A 12856-nucleotide genomic window follows, 5' to 3' on the forward strand; every position below is an offset into this window, starting at 1 on the left:
GTAAATAACTTATTCAAATCCCTTTATTTGAAATAGAAAATAGCCTCTTTCCATAACTAGAATTGATACATGCTCATCATACCATTATCTAGTGCTTGCAGTAATGCAATTGTACAGGTATAAGTTGTACTTAAAGGACTTATCACTTTTTTTAAATTGTTTTTTGAAGAGATGTTGTTGCTGACAAAGAGCTGGCATATATATATATATATATATATATATATATATATATATATATATATATATATATATATATATATATATATACAGTACCAGTCAAAAGTTTGGACACACCTACTCATTCAAGTTTCTTTTTTTTAAACTATTTTCTACATGTTTGAATAATAGTGAAGAAATCAAAACTATGAAATAACACATATGGAATCACGTAGTAACCAAAAAAGTGTTAAACAAATCAAAATATATTTTATATTTGAGATTCTTCAAAGTAGCCACCCTTTGCCTTAATGACAGCTTTGCACACTCTTGGCATTCTCTCAACCAGATTCACCTGGAATGCTTTTCCAACAGTCTTGAAGGAGTTCCCACATTTGCTGAGCACTTGTCGGCTGCCTTTCCTTCACTCTGCGGTCCAACTCATCTCATCCTTCTTGGTCAAATTGCCCTTACACAGCATGGAGGTGTGTTTTGGGTCATTGTCCTGTTGAAAAACAAATGATAGCCCCACTAAGCACAAACCAGATGGGATGGAGTATCGCTGCAGAATGCTTTGGTAGCCATGCTGGTTAAGTGTGCCTTCAATTGTAAATAAATCACAGACAGTGTCACCAGCAAGCACCCCCACACCATCACACCTCCTCCTCCATGCTTTACAGTGGGAACCACACACATGGAGATCATCCGTACACTTCATCCGTTCACCTCAATTGTAAATAAATCACTGACAGTGTCACCAGCAAAGCACCCCCACACCATCACACCTTCTCCTCCATGCTTTACTGTGGGAACCACACACATGGAGAACATCTGTTCACCTACTGCCATGTCTCACAAAGACATGGTAGTTGGAACCAAAAATCTCAAATTTGGATTCATCAGGACAAAGGACAGATTTCCACCAGTCTAATGTTCATTGCTCATGTTTCTTGGCCCAAGCAAATATTTTCTTCTTAATGGTGTCCTTTAGTAGAGGTTTCTTTAAAGCAATTCAACCACGAAGGCCTGATTCACACAGTCTACTCTGAACAGTAGATGTTGAGATGTATCAGTTACTTGAACTCTGTGAAGCATTTATTTGGGCTGCAATTTCTGAGGCTAGTAACTCTAATGAACTCTGCAGCAGAGGTAACTCTGGGTCTTCATTTCCTGTGGCGGTCCTCATGAGGGCCAGTTTCATCATAGTGCTTGATGTGTTTTGCGACTGCACTTGAAGAAACTTTCAAAGTTCTTGACATTTTCCGGATTGATTGACCTTCATGTCTTAAAGTAATGATGGACTGTCATTTCTCTTTGCTTATTTGAGCTGTTCTTGACATAATATGGACTTAGTCTTTTACCACCCCTGCCTTGTCACAACACAAATGCATTAAGAAGGAAAGAAATTCCACAAATTAACTTTTAACAAGGCACACCTGTTAATTGAAATGCATTCTAGGTGACTACCTCATGAATCTGGCTGAGAGAATGCCAAGAGTGTGCAAAGTTGTCATCAAGACAAAGGGTGGCTACTTTGAAGAATCTCAAATATAAAATACATTTGTTTAACACTTTTTTGGTTACTACATGATTCTATATGTGTTATTTCAACATTTTGATGTCTTCACAATTATTCTACAATGTAGAAAATAGTAAAAAAAAACTAATAAATAGATGCGTCTATTGTTTATATATTTATTATATATTGGATGTTGGACAAGCATGATTTGCCTCAAGGATGCTTGACATATGGTGAATGTTGAGTCTGGCATCCATTCACTTTACTGAGAAAAACAAGACGTTGGCGAGATGGCACGGGTATTGTATGGGCATGGCCACGTGACTTTCTACCTATGGCAAGAAAAAGCTGCTTCTAAGCACTGAACAGAGACCACCCCACCCTATACCTGGCCCTTACCCAGATTATTTTGTGCAAACAGCTAAAGCTGATTTGGGGTCAGTGCTTTGACACCATCTAACTATTTATATACCTATCTATCTATATGTAGCATAAATAAATAAAAAATACACCAAATACAGGTACTTGGAATGGAAATATCAACAAAAATGGACCAAAAGTACTTTCTAAATAGTCTGTAGCTCCCTCAGGGTTGTTGTTGTTTCTTCATTTATCTTGTTGACATAGGGCAGGGTAGGCAGCTCTATCGGGCGGCGGATATGAGGCTGTTGCAGGATGGCGGTGTCTGAGAGTCTGGGCTGGGGTTGATGAGTGGCAGGGTTGAGGAAGTCTGAGGCCTGGGACAGGGTGAGGGAGTCTAGGGTGGACTGGAGGTCGGGTGGGGTGAGGGTGTCCACGGCCTAGGATGGACAGGAGGCAGGGTGGGGTAAGGGTGTCTGGGATGGACTAGCAGGAAGAGTAGAGGCTGAGTGGAGGCAAAGGGAAGGTGTCTGGGGGGCAGAGCAGTCTACAGGCAGAGTGGACTAGAGGCAGAGTGGACTAGAAGCAGAGTGGGGTTTTGGCAGGGTGAGGCTGAGGCAGGGTGGGCTGACCGGTACCCAAGGCTGGAGGTGGACTTGAGGGAAATTGAAGGCTGGGTGGAGGCTTGATGAGGGAGCCTGGGGTGGACTAGAGGAAAGTGAGGGAGTCCGAGGCTTGGGGTCAGGTTAAACTGGAAGCAAGTTGAGGGTGTCAGGAGTCTGGGATTAGTCGTCTGGAGGCAGGGGAAAGCGTCCAGGGCTGGGGTGGACTGGAGGGAGACTGTAGGCAGGGGAAAGGTGTTCAGGGCTGGGGTGGACTGGAGGGAGACTGTAGGCAGGGGGAAGGTGTTCATGGCTTGGGTGGACTGGATGGAGACTGTAGGCAGGGGAAAGGTGTTCAGGGCTGGGGTGAACTGGAGGGAGACTGTAGGCAGGGGGAAGGTGTCCGTGGCTGTGGTGGACTGGAGTGAAACTGGAGGCAGGACGGGGTAAGGGGGGTCCAGGCCTTGGGGATATGGTGGCTGGAGGAAGGGTGAAGGTGTCCGGTGCCTGGGGTGTCTGGATATCTGGGCTGGGATTGACTGGAGGCAGGGTGGTGGTCAAAAGATCCAGTGCCCGGGCAGAGGTTGTCAAGGCGCTCACAAACCCTGCATGGTCAGGGCAGCGGTGACATCGTCAGCCAGAGTGGCTAGCTGTGGAGACTCCAGCAAGTTGATGCTGTCAGAGGAGGACAGGTGGCTGTGGCGGTGGGGGGACAGCGTCCCTGACATGCCCGTTCCCGGTGACTGGGTCATGATGATCTCCGCCCCGTGGTCCACCCGGGCCTTGGCCGTGTCACGGAACAACAGCTTGTGGCTCTCGATCTACAAGGAGTTAGGGTAATTGAGATAGACGGGAGGTACACACACACACACACACACACACAGGTGAAGGATACGCACACACACAGGTTGGGGATATGCACACACACACACAGGTTGGGGATATGCACGCACGCACACACACAGGTTGGGGATATGCACGCACGCACACACACAGGTTGGGGATATGCACACACACACACACACACACACACACACACACACACACACACACACACACACACACACACACACACACACACACACACACACACACACAGGTTGGGGATACGCACGCACACACACACAGGTTGGGGATATGCACACACGCACACACACACAGGTTGGCGATATGCACGCACGCACACACACAGGTTGGGGATATGCACGCACGCACACACACAGGTTGGGGATATGCACACACACACACAGGTTGGGGATATGCCACACACACACACACAGGTTGGGGATATGCACACACACACACACAGGTTGGGGATATGCACACACACACACAGGTTGGGGATATGCACACACACACACAGGTTGGGGATATGCACACACACACACACGTTGGGGATATGCACACACACACACACAGGTTGGGAATATGCACACACACACACAGGTTGGGAATATGCACACGCACAGATTTGGAATACACACACAGATGCACACACACATGTGAGGGATACACACACACACAGATGTCATATGGAGGGTTCGAGTGGTGCTAACCTTGGAGGAGACTGTCTGAGACTGATGTCCGACTGATCATTTGGGACTCAACCAATCTTCATTGTGATGAGGTTACAGTATGATGGGACTTACCGTAATGAGGCCTCCACCAGGGGTGTGGTGTGCATTATCCAGGGAACCCACCTTGGGCTGGGCCTTGTCTTTGAAGTCCAGCTTCACACTTTCTATGCGCACGTTACCTCCCCCTAGTGGAACAGATGGAGAGAGGAATAAGGGGGGCAGAGGGAAGGGGAGAGAGAGCCAAGAAGACAAGGAATGGTAAGATGGTGAGAGAGAAGTGTTCCAATAAATCATTATACTTTATCATCAATTATTAGTCAACCGATGAAAAGACAAATGAGACCCTTAGTCCTTATCAGGATCCCCATTAGCTGTTGCCATGATTACAGTCTTCCTGGGGTCCATACCCTGCTGATATATCACTTGATAATGTAATTGAAAAGGTGCTTCGGAAATCGATCATTATGTCACGGTCATCGTAGTGGATGGACCAAGGCGCAGCGGGTTGAGTGCTCATATTTACTTTATTGAACACGAAAACATTTGCACGAACAGGATGCAGGCTAAACACAAAGCTATGCAACTACAACTACCCACAATACCCCCATACAAAACAACCCCTATACATAGCACCTTCAATCAGAGGCAACGAGAAACAGCTGCCTCCAATTGAAGGTCAAATCAATAAACTGAACATAGACGTAAACAACCTAGAACTAACATAGAATACACTAACCTAGAACCTAAACCTAAAACCCCGGTACACTCTAAACCAACACCCCTCTACATAAACACATAGCCCAAAAACCCCCGAAACACTCTAAACAAATACCCCTTCCACATAAACACATAATATAACAAACCCCTAAACACTCTAAACAAATACCCCCTGCCACGTCCTGACCAAACTACAATAAGAAATAAGCCCTTTACTGATCAGGACATGACACATTACCTCTATGGGTTAACTTGGACACAGGGAAATACAGACATTGTCATCCTACAAGACACATTGTATAGAGGAGACGGACCCATTTGTTGCCCTCTAGGTTACAGAGAGCTGGTAGTCCCATCCACCAAACTTCCAGGTGTAAAACAAATCAAATCAAATTGTATTAGTCACATGCGCCCGAATACAACAGGTGTACCTTACAGTGAAATGTTTACCTACGAGCCCATAATCAACAATGCAGTTAAAAGATGCAGTTAAGAAATAAATGTAACAAGTAATTAAAGAGCAGCAGTAAAAAACAATAGCGAGACTATGTACAGGGGGGTACCGGTACAGAGTCAATGTGTGGGGGCACCGGTTAGTTGAGGTAATTGAGGTAATATGTACATGTAGGTAGAGTTATTAATGTGACTATGCATAGATAACAACAGCGAGTAGCAGCGGTGTAAAAGAGGGGGGAATGCAAATAGTCTGGGTAGCCATTTGATTAGATGTTCAGGAGTCTTACTGCTTGGGGTAAAAGCTGTTTAGAAGCCTTTTTGACCTCGACTTGGCGCTCCTGACTAGGGTGGTCTTTGACTAGTCTCTGACAATTTTTAGGGCCTTCCTCTGACACCGCCTGGTATAGAGGTCCTGGATGGCAGGAAACTTTGCCCCAGTGATGTACTGGGCCGTACGCACTACCCTCTGTAGTGCCATGTGGTTGGAGGCCAAGCAGTTGTCATTCCAGGCAGTGATGCAACCAGTCAGGATGCTCTCGATGGTGCAGCTGTAGAACCTTTTGAGGATGCAAATCTTTTCAGTCTCCAGAGGGGGAATAGGTTTTGTCGTGCCCTATACACGACTGTCTTGGTGTGCTTGGACCATGTTAGTTTGTTGGTGATGTGGACATCAAGGAACTTGATGTTCTCAACCTGCTCCAGTACAGCACCGTCAATGAGAACGGGGCTTGCTCGGTCCCCTTTTCCTGTAGTCCACAATCATCTCCTTTGTCTTGATCACGTTAAGGGAGAGGATGTTGTCCTGGCACCACACAGCCAGGTCTCTGACCTGCTCCCTATAGGCTGTCTCGTCGTTGTCGGTGATTAGGCCTACCACTGTTGTCATCGGCAAACTTAATGATGGTGTTGGAGTTGTGCCTGGCCATGCAGTCATGAGTGAACAGGGAGTACAGGAGGGGACTGAGCACGCACCCCTGAGGGGCCCCTGTGTTGAGGATCAGCGTGGCGGATGTGTTGTTACCTACCCTTACCACCTGGGGGCGGCCTGTAAGGAAGTCCAGGATCCAGTTGCAGAGGGAGGTGTTTAGTCCCAGGGCCCTTAGCTTATTCATGAGCTTTGAGGGCACTATGGTGAGGGCACTATGACTACGCTGAACTGTAGTCAATTAAAAGCATTCTCACATAGGTGTTTCTTTTGTCCAGGTGGGAAAGGGCAGTGTGGAGTGCAATAGAGATTGCATAGTCTGTGGATCTGTTGGGGTAGTATGCAAATTGGAGTGGGTCTAGGGTTTCTGGGATAATGGTGTTGATGTGAGCCATGACCAGCCTTTCAAAGCACTTCATGGCTACAGACGTAAATGCTACAGGTTCTATTAGCTATGTAGACTATGACATTACTTTAGCATATATGGTGACAACGATGTAGGCTGTGTGTAGTGGTTATGATATGGTTTGGCTTGGAAAGGGTTTTTTGCATGGTCACATACAGCTGATGTGTTGTGCACTGAAGTCCACAAGCGAAGGGAAAAGGTGAGAGGAGGAAAGCGCATTGATGCGAGAAGGAATACAACGTGGCTGCTAGGAAAGTGAACTGTGTTTACATTTTATCAGGGGTGTATTTATTCTGCCTATTCTGTTGTAAAATGTTTCTTAAACAGGAGCAAACAGAACAAAACAGGGATAAACATAACATGATTTGTCAAATAGAAACTCTCGTTTGCAAATGTTGGACTATGATTACACCCTAGATCAACTAGATGCAGGCAAGAGTTTGCAAGGCGGTATTGAACGTGTCACAAACATTTTCCTCTCGGCCTGTGTGCACCTACGTTGTAAACTTTCATAGGCTAGGTTGTAGCAACCTCATGATGGGTTTAGGGAAAATTTGAGTATCATGTTGTAGCTTAAACCTATCGATATTACATTGAACTGGGTGAATGAAATATGAATGACAATCATCCAATATGCTGTAATAGAAATAAGGCCATGCTCATGAGAAAAAAATAATCGTCCTGCCTCATCTTAAACGGCATTGACCACCACTGATTTCCTCAGTGAAAACAATGTACTGAGCAAATGTCAAATTGGCTTTTTACCAAATTACTGTATGACAGACCACGTATTCACCATGCACACCCTAAATGACAAACAAACAAACCAAAACAAAGGCAAAATCTTCTCATGCTTTGTTGATTTCAAAAAAGCTTTTGACTCAATTTGGCATGAGGGTCTGCTAAACAAATTGATGGAAAGCGGTGTTGGGGGAATGACATACAACATTATAAAATCCATGTACACAAACAACAAGTGTGCCGTTAAAATAGGCAAAAAACAAAAACAAAAATTTCTTTCCACAGAGCCCCGCCCTCTTTAACATATATATATCAATGAATTTGCGAGGGCACTAGAACAGTCTGTAGCACCCGGCTTCAACCTACTAGAATCTGAAGTCAAATGTCTACTGTTTGCTGATGATCTCATGCTTCTGTCCCCAACCAAGGAGGGCCCACAGAAGTACCTAGTACCTAGTCAGACCTGTGCCCTGACAGTAAATCTCAGTAAGACAAAAATAATGGTGTTCCAAAAAACGTCAAGTTGCCAGGACAACAAATATAAATTCCATCTAGACACCGTTGCCCTAGAGCACACAAAAAACTCTTCAACCTACATCAGCCTAAACATCAGCACTACAGGTAACTTACACAAAGCTGTGAACGATCTGAGAGACAAGGCAAGAAGGGGTCCTCTACGCCATCAAAAGGAACATAAAACTTGACATCCCAATTAGGATCTGGCAAAAAATACTTTAATCAGTTAAATAACTCATTGCTGAGGGCTGGGGTTCGTTCACCAACCAAGAAATCACAAAATGGAACAAACACCAAATTGAGACATCCTCCGTGTACAACGTAAAACACCAAACAATGCATGCAGAGTAGAATTAGGCCAATACTCGCTAATTATCAAAATCCAGAAAAGATCGATTAAATTCTACAACCACCTAAAAGGAAGCGATTCCCAAACCTTCCATAACAAAGCCTTCACTTAACCTAGAGAAGAGTCCCCTTAGCAAGCGGGTCCTGGGGCTCTGTTCACAAACATAAACAGACCCTACAGGGACACAATTAAACCCAATCAAATCATGAGAAAACAAAAAGATAATTACTTGACACATTGGAAAGAATTTACCAAAAACAGAGCAAACTGGAATGCTATTTGGCCCTAAACAGAGAGTACACAGCAGCAGAATACCTGACCACTGTGACTGACCCAAAATGAAGGAAAGCTTTGACTATGTACAGACTCAGCGAGCATAGCCTTGCTATTGAGAGAGGCCGCCGTGGGCAGACATGGCTCTCAAGAAAAGGCAGGCTATGTGCCCACAAAATGAGGTGGAAACTAAGCTACACTTCCGAACCTCTTGCCGAATGTATGAACAAATTAGAGACACATATTTCCTTCAGATTACATGGACCCACAAAGAATTTGAAAACAAATAAAGCTTTGATAAACTCCCATAACTCTACCCACATGTACATACTACCTCAACTAACCGGTGCCCCCGCACATTGACTCTGTACCGGCACACCCCTTTATATATTGTTATTTTTTACTTCTGCTCTTTAATTACTTGTTACTTTTATCTCTTAAACGTATCTAAATTTAAGGGCTCGTAAGTAAGCATTTCACTGTTCCCACGGGGGACCAGTACGGAAAAAAATGTATGAAATGTATGCAATCACTACTGTAAGTCGCTCTGGATAAGAGCGTCTGCTAAATGACTAAAATGTAAATGTGAGTATTCGGCGCATGTGACTAATAAAATTTGATTTTGATTTGATCTATTGGGTGAAATATCAGTGTGCCATCACAGCAGCAAGATTTGTGGCCTGTTGCCACAAGAAAAGGGCAACCAGTGAAGAACAAACACGAATGTAAATACAACCCATATTTATGGTTATTTATTTTCCCTTTTGAACTTTAACTATTTTCACATCGTTATAACACTGTACATAGCCATAACATGACTTTTGAAATGTCTCTATTCCTTTGAAACTTTTGTGAGTGTAATGTTTACCTTACATTTTTTTATTGTTTATTTCACTTTTTTTTATTATCTATTTCACTTGCTTTGGCAATGTAAACATATGTTTCCCATGCCAATAAAGCCATTTGAATTGAATTGAATTGAGTATAGCAGTGTGAATGTATTATATTGAACAGAAGCTGATCATCAGTATGACCACCAGATGGCGGTGTAGGACTCTGACGCGGCAGTCAGTCACCACTCTCTCAGAGCATGGGGAATTTTCCGCATCACACACCACACGTGATTTACTTACTGTACCTACGCATCCTAAATGGAACCATTTTCCTTATAGTGCACTAATTTTGACTACAGCCCATACCCATATGCCTCTGGACAAAAGTAGTGCATTAAATAGGTATTAGTGTGCCATTTGAGATGCATCCTATGATGCTCTCTCACTCTTTTCTTCATCTACAGTAAGGTAAAAGTCTAATTCCTATACAAGCCCAACATGGTTCTAGTGCGTTGTGGATTGACTGTAGGGTCCCATATATCTCAACTGTCAGTGTGGGGTGACCCAGGTAGATAAGATCAATATTTTGTCCAACTTTATTGTCCAAGACAGAGAAATATGCCTTGGACATACAAGCACTGCTGCTCCCATATAAAATACACATCACATAATACACATCACATAAATAATCAACAGAAACACATCACATACACGTATAATACCGGTACACAGGTAGAGCAGGTTGTTTACCTGGCCGGTGGCGAATGTTGTCCAGGGATCCACACTTGGAGGTCACATGACTCAGGTCAATCTTCTTGGTCTGGATCTGCACCTGTAGAGGAACACCTGGTCAGAGGTACCTGGTTCTGGTGATCACCTGTTTACCCATTATCCTGGGAGGGAGGATCAAGAGGCAACGACCTCGAAGAACTCCAGTAACATCTACTGTCTCTGATGAAAATGACTGGCTCTACCCATCTATCTATCCAGTTGACTAGCTATGTAACGCCTGTGAGAATGATCTGTGATAGAGTTGGTTCCTGATCATATGATTACTCGTCATACACATTGTGCTAGGAGGGAGGATAAGAGGCAGAGAACTACCATCCCCTGAAGAACTACGGTACCATCCCGTCTATGAAGAAAAGGACGATCTATCCAGTTGATTAGCTAAGTAACAGTGGTATTGGTAAAAGGACGATCTATCCAGTTGATTAGCTAAGTAACAGTGGTATTGGTAAAAGGACGATCTATCCAGTTGATTAGCTAAGTAACAGTGGTATTGGTAAAAGTGAAGCTACATACTCAATTGTTGTCCACATTCCCACACTCTTATAAAAATCGATTACAAAAGGGTTCTTTTTGGTTCCATGTAGAACCCTCTGTGGTCGGGGTTTTATATGGAACCAAAAAGGGTTCTACCTGGAACCAAAAATGGTTCATCAAAGGGTTCTTCTATGGGGACAGTCGAATAACCCTTTTAGGTTCTAAAAAGACAACAGCTCTTCATAACAGAATGAGAGGGTTGTCGTAAATTCTCTTTATGTGCACCTGACGTTTACTACAAACAGATAGTAGTCAGTGCTTGACTTGGGCTGATAAGACATACACTGAGTGTATAAACATTAGGAACATCTGCTCTTTCCATAGACTGACCAGGTGAATCCAGATGAAAGCTATGACCCCTTATTAGTGTCACCTGTTCAATCCACTTCAATCAGTGTAGATGTCTCTCATTTCCACAGCTGTTACATAGCTAGTCAACTGGATACATAGATGGGTCGATCCAGTCATTTTCATCAGAGACAAGAGTGTAGCAAAGCCTAGTATCTACTACAATACACAAAACATTATCAATTCCTTCCTAATTGTTGCACCCCCTTTTGTCCTCAGAACAGCCTAAATCCGGTGGGGCATGGACTACAAGGTGTCTTGTCAATTCACCCTCTGAATGCACACATACACAATCCATGTCTCAATTGTCTCAAGGCTTAACAATCCTTCTTCAACCTGTTTCCTCCCTTTCATCTACACTGATTAAAGTGGATTTGACAGGTGACATCAATAAGGGATCATAGCTTTCATCTGGATTCACCTGGTCAGTCTGGAAAGAGCAGGTGTTCCTAATGTTTTGTACACTCAGTGTACGTCTTATCAGCCCAAGTCAAGCACTGACTACTATCTGTTTGTAGTAAATGTCAGGTGCACATAAAGAGAATTTACGACAACCCTCTCATTCTGTTATGAAGAGCTGTTGCCTTATGACAACCAACCCAACCACGGTCAGGAATGAAAAAGAGACGTTTTACTTCTGGCTTTATCTGTGAAAACTGAGGCTGAAAAGACAAAAGTGCACATTCAGAATATTAGCCATAGAATATTAGCCAATAAAAATGCACATTTGGAATTAGCCACAGGCAAAGACACAGAAGAGGTTATGCAGCAATTATGCACATAAGTGATCTGAAGAGAGAGAGAAGGAAGGAAGGACAGCAGCATCCAACAGGCACAACAGATACAGTGTGAGTGAATGAGTGAATGGGAAAGCAAGCACAACAGATACAGTGTGAGTGAATGAGTGAATGGGAAAGCAAGCACAACAGATACAGTGTGAGTGAATGAGTGAATGGGAAAGCAAGCACAACAGATACAGTGTGAGTGAATGAGTGAATGAGTGAATGGGAAAGCAAGCACAACAGATACAGTGTGAGTGAATGAGTGAATGGGAAAGCAAGCACAACAGATACAGTGTGAGTGAATGAGTGAATGGGAAAGCAAGCACAACAGATACAGTGTGAGTGAATGAGTGAATGGGAAAGCAAGCACAACAGATACAGTGTGAGTGAATGAGTGAATGAGTGAATGGGAAAGCAAGCACAACAGAAGCATACGCATCTGTCAATAAAACAGTGACAAATCAGAAGGGAAAAAGTAAGATGATTTAATAGAACATGACTACTGTGTGGTCTACCATCAATTTACCTGTTTTCTAATCTTTTACCGCCACGCATATAGGCTTGGGTTGCAATAGCATCTGATAGATACATGCTATACTATAACCTGACCATGCAGAATGCTAGTGAACATATTGAGACAGAAGGAGCTGTGGTTGGTGTTAGTGAAAACAATGGGTGTGAGTTGGCTGCCGTCTGCATAACTAATCTACCCATCAATCTTTTCATTTTCACGTTGTTTACACTAGCTAGCCCTTTCACCTCTAAGAAACAGAAATCCCAGCCGTAAAGGAGATAGGCTGGTCCAATATCTGTTTGTGCTCTTTCCAACTCCATTGCTTTCACTGTCAAGCCAAACAGTCTGGCATGACAATTTCACAGAGGTGTCAATGCCAGGTAGAACCAGGTGAAAAGGTGAACACAGGTCACATCCCAAATGGCACCCTATTCCCCATATAGTGCCTTATGGGCC

General features: G+C 43.7%; 1 protein-coding gene across 11 annotated transcripts in view; it reads right to left on the reverse strand.

The window, feature by feature from the left end:
• Positions 1–266: 266 nt before the first annotated feature.
• map2 (microtubule-associated protein 2) overlaps positions 267–12856 on the reverse strand; it is a 138484-nt gene continuing 125894 nt past the window's right edge. For 9 of the 11 annotated variants that reach the window (XM_045707559.2, XM_045707557.2, XM_082969047.1 and 6 more), the window contains 3 exons: positions 10181–10262; positions 4287–4399; positions 267–3458 (listed from right to left, as the gene is read on the reverse strand). In XM_045707559.2, the coding sequence (XP_045563515.2) occupies positions 3234–3458; positions 4287–4399; positions 10181–10262 (420 nt within the window). In that variant the 3' untranslated portion in view covers positions 267–3233. The remainder of the gene's footprint in view (positions 3459–4286; positions 4400–10180; positions 10263–12856) is intronic. The other 2 variants (XM_082969046.1, XM_045707556.2) reach the window with 2 other exon arrangements.

This window comes from Salmo salar, chromosome 25 (genome assembly GCF_965601325.2).
Source record: "Salmo salar chromosome 25, fSalSal1, whole genome shotgun sequence".
NCBI classification, from domain to species: domain Eukaryota; kingdom Metazoa; phylum Chordata; class Actinopteri; order Salmoniformes; family Salmonidae; genus Salmo; species Salmo salar.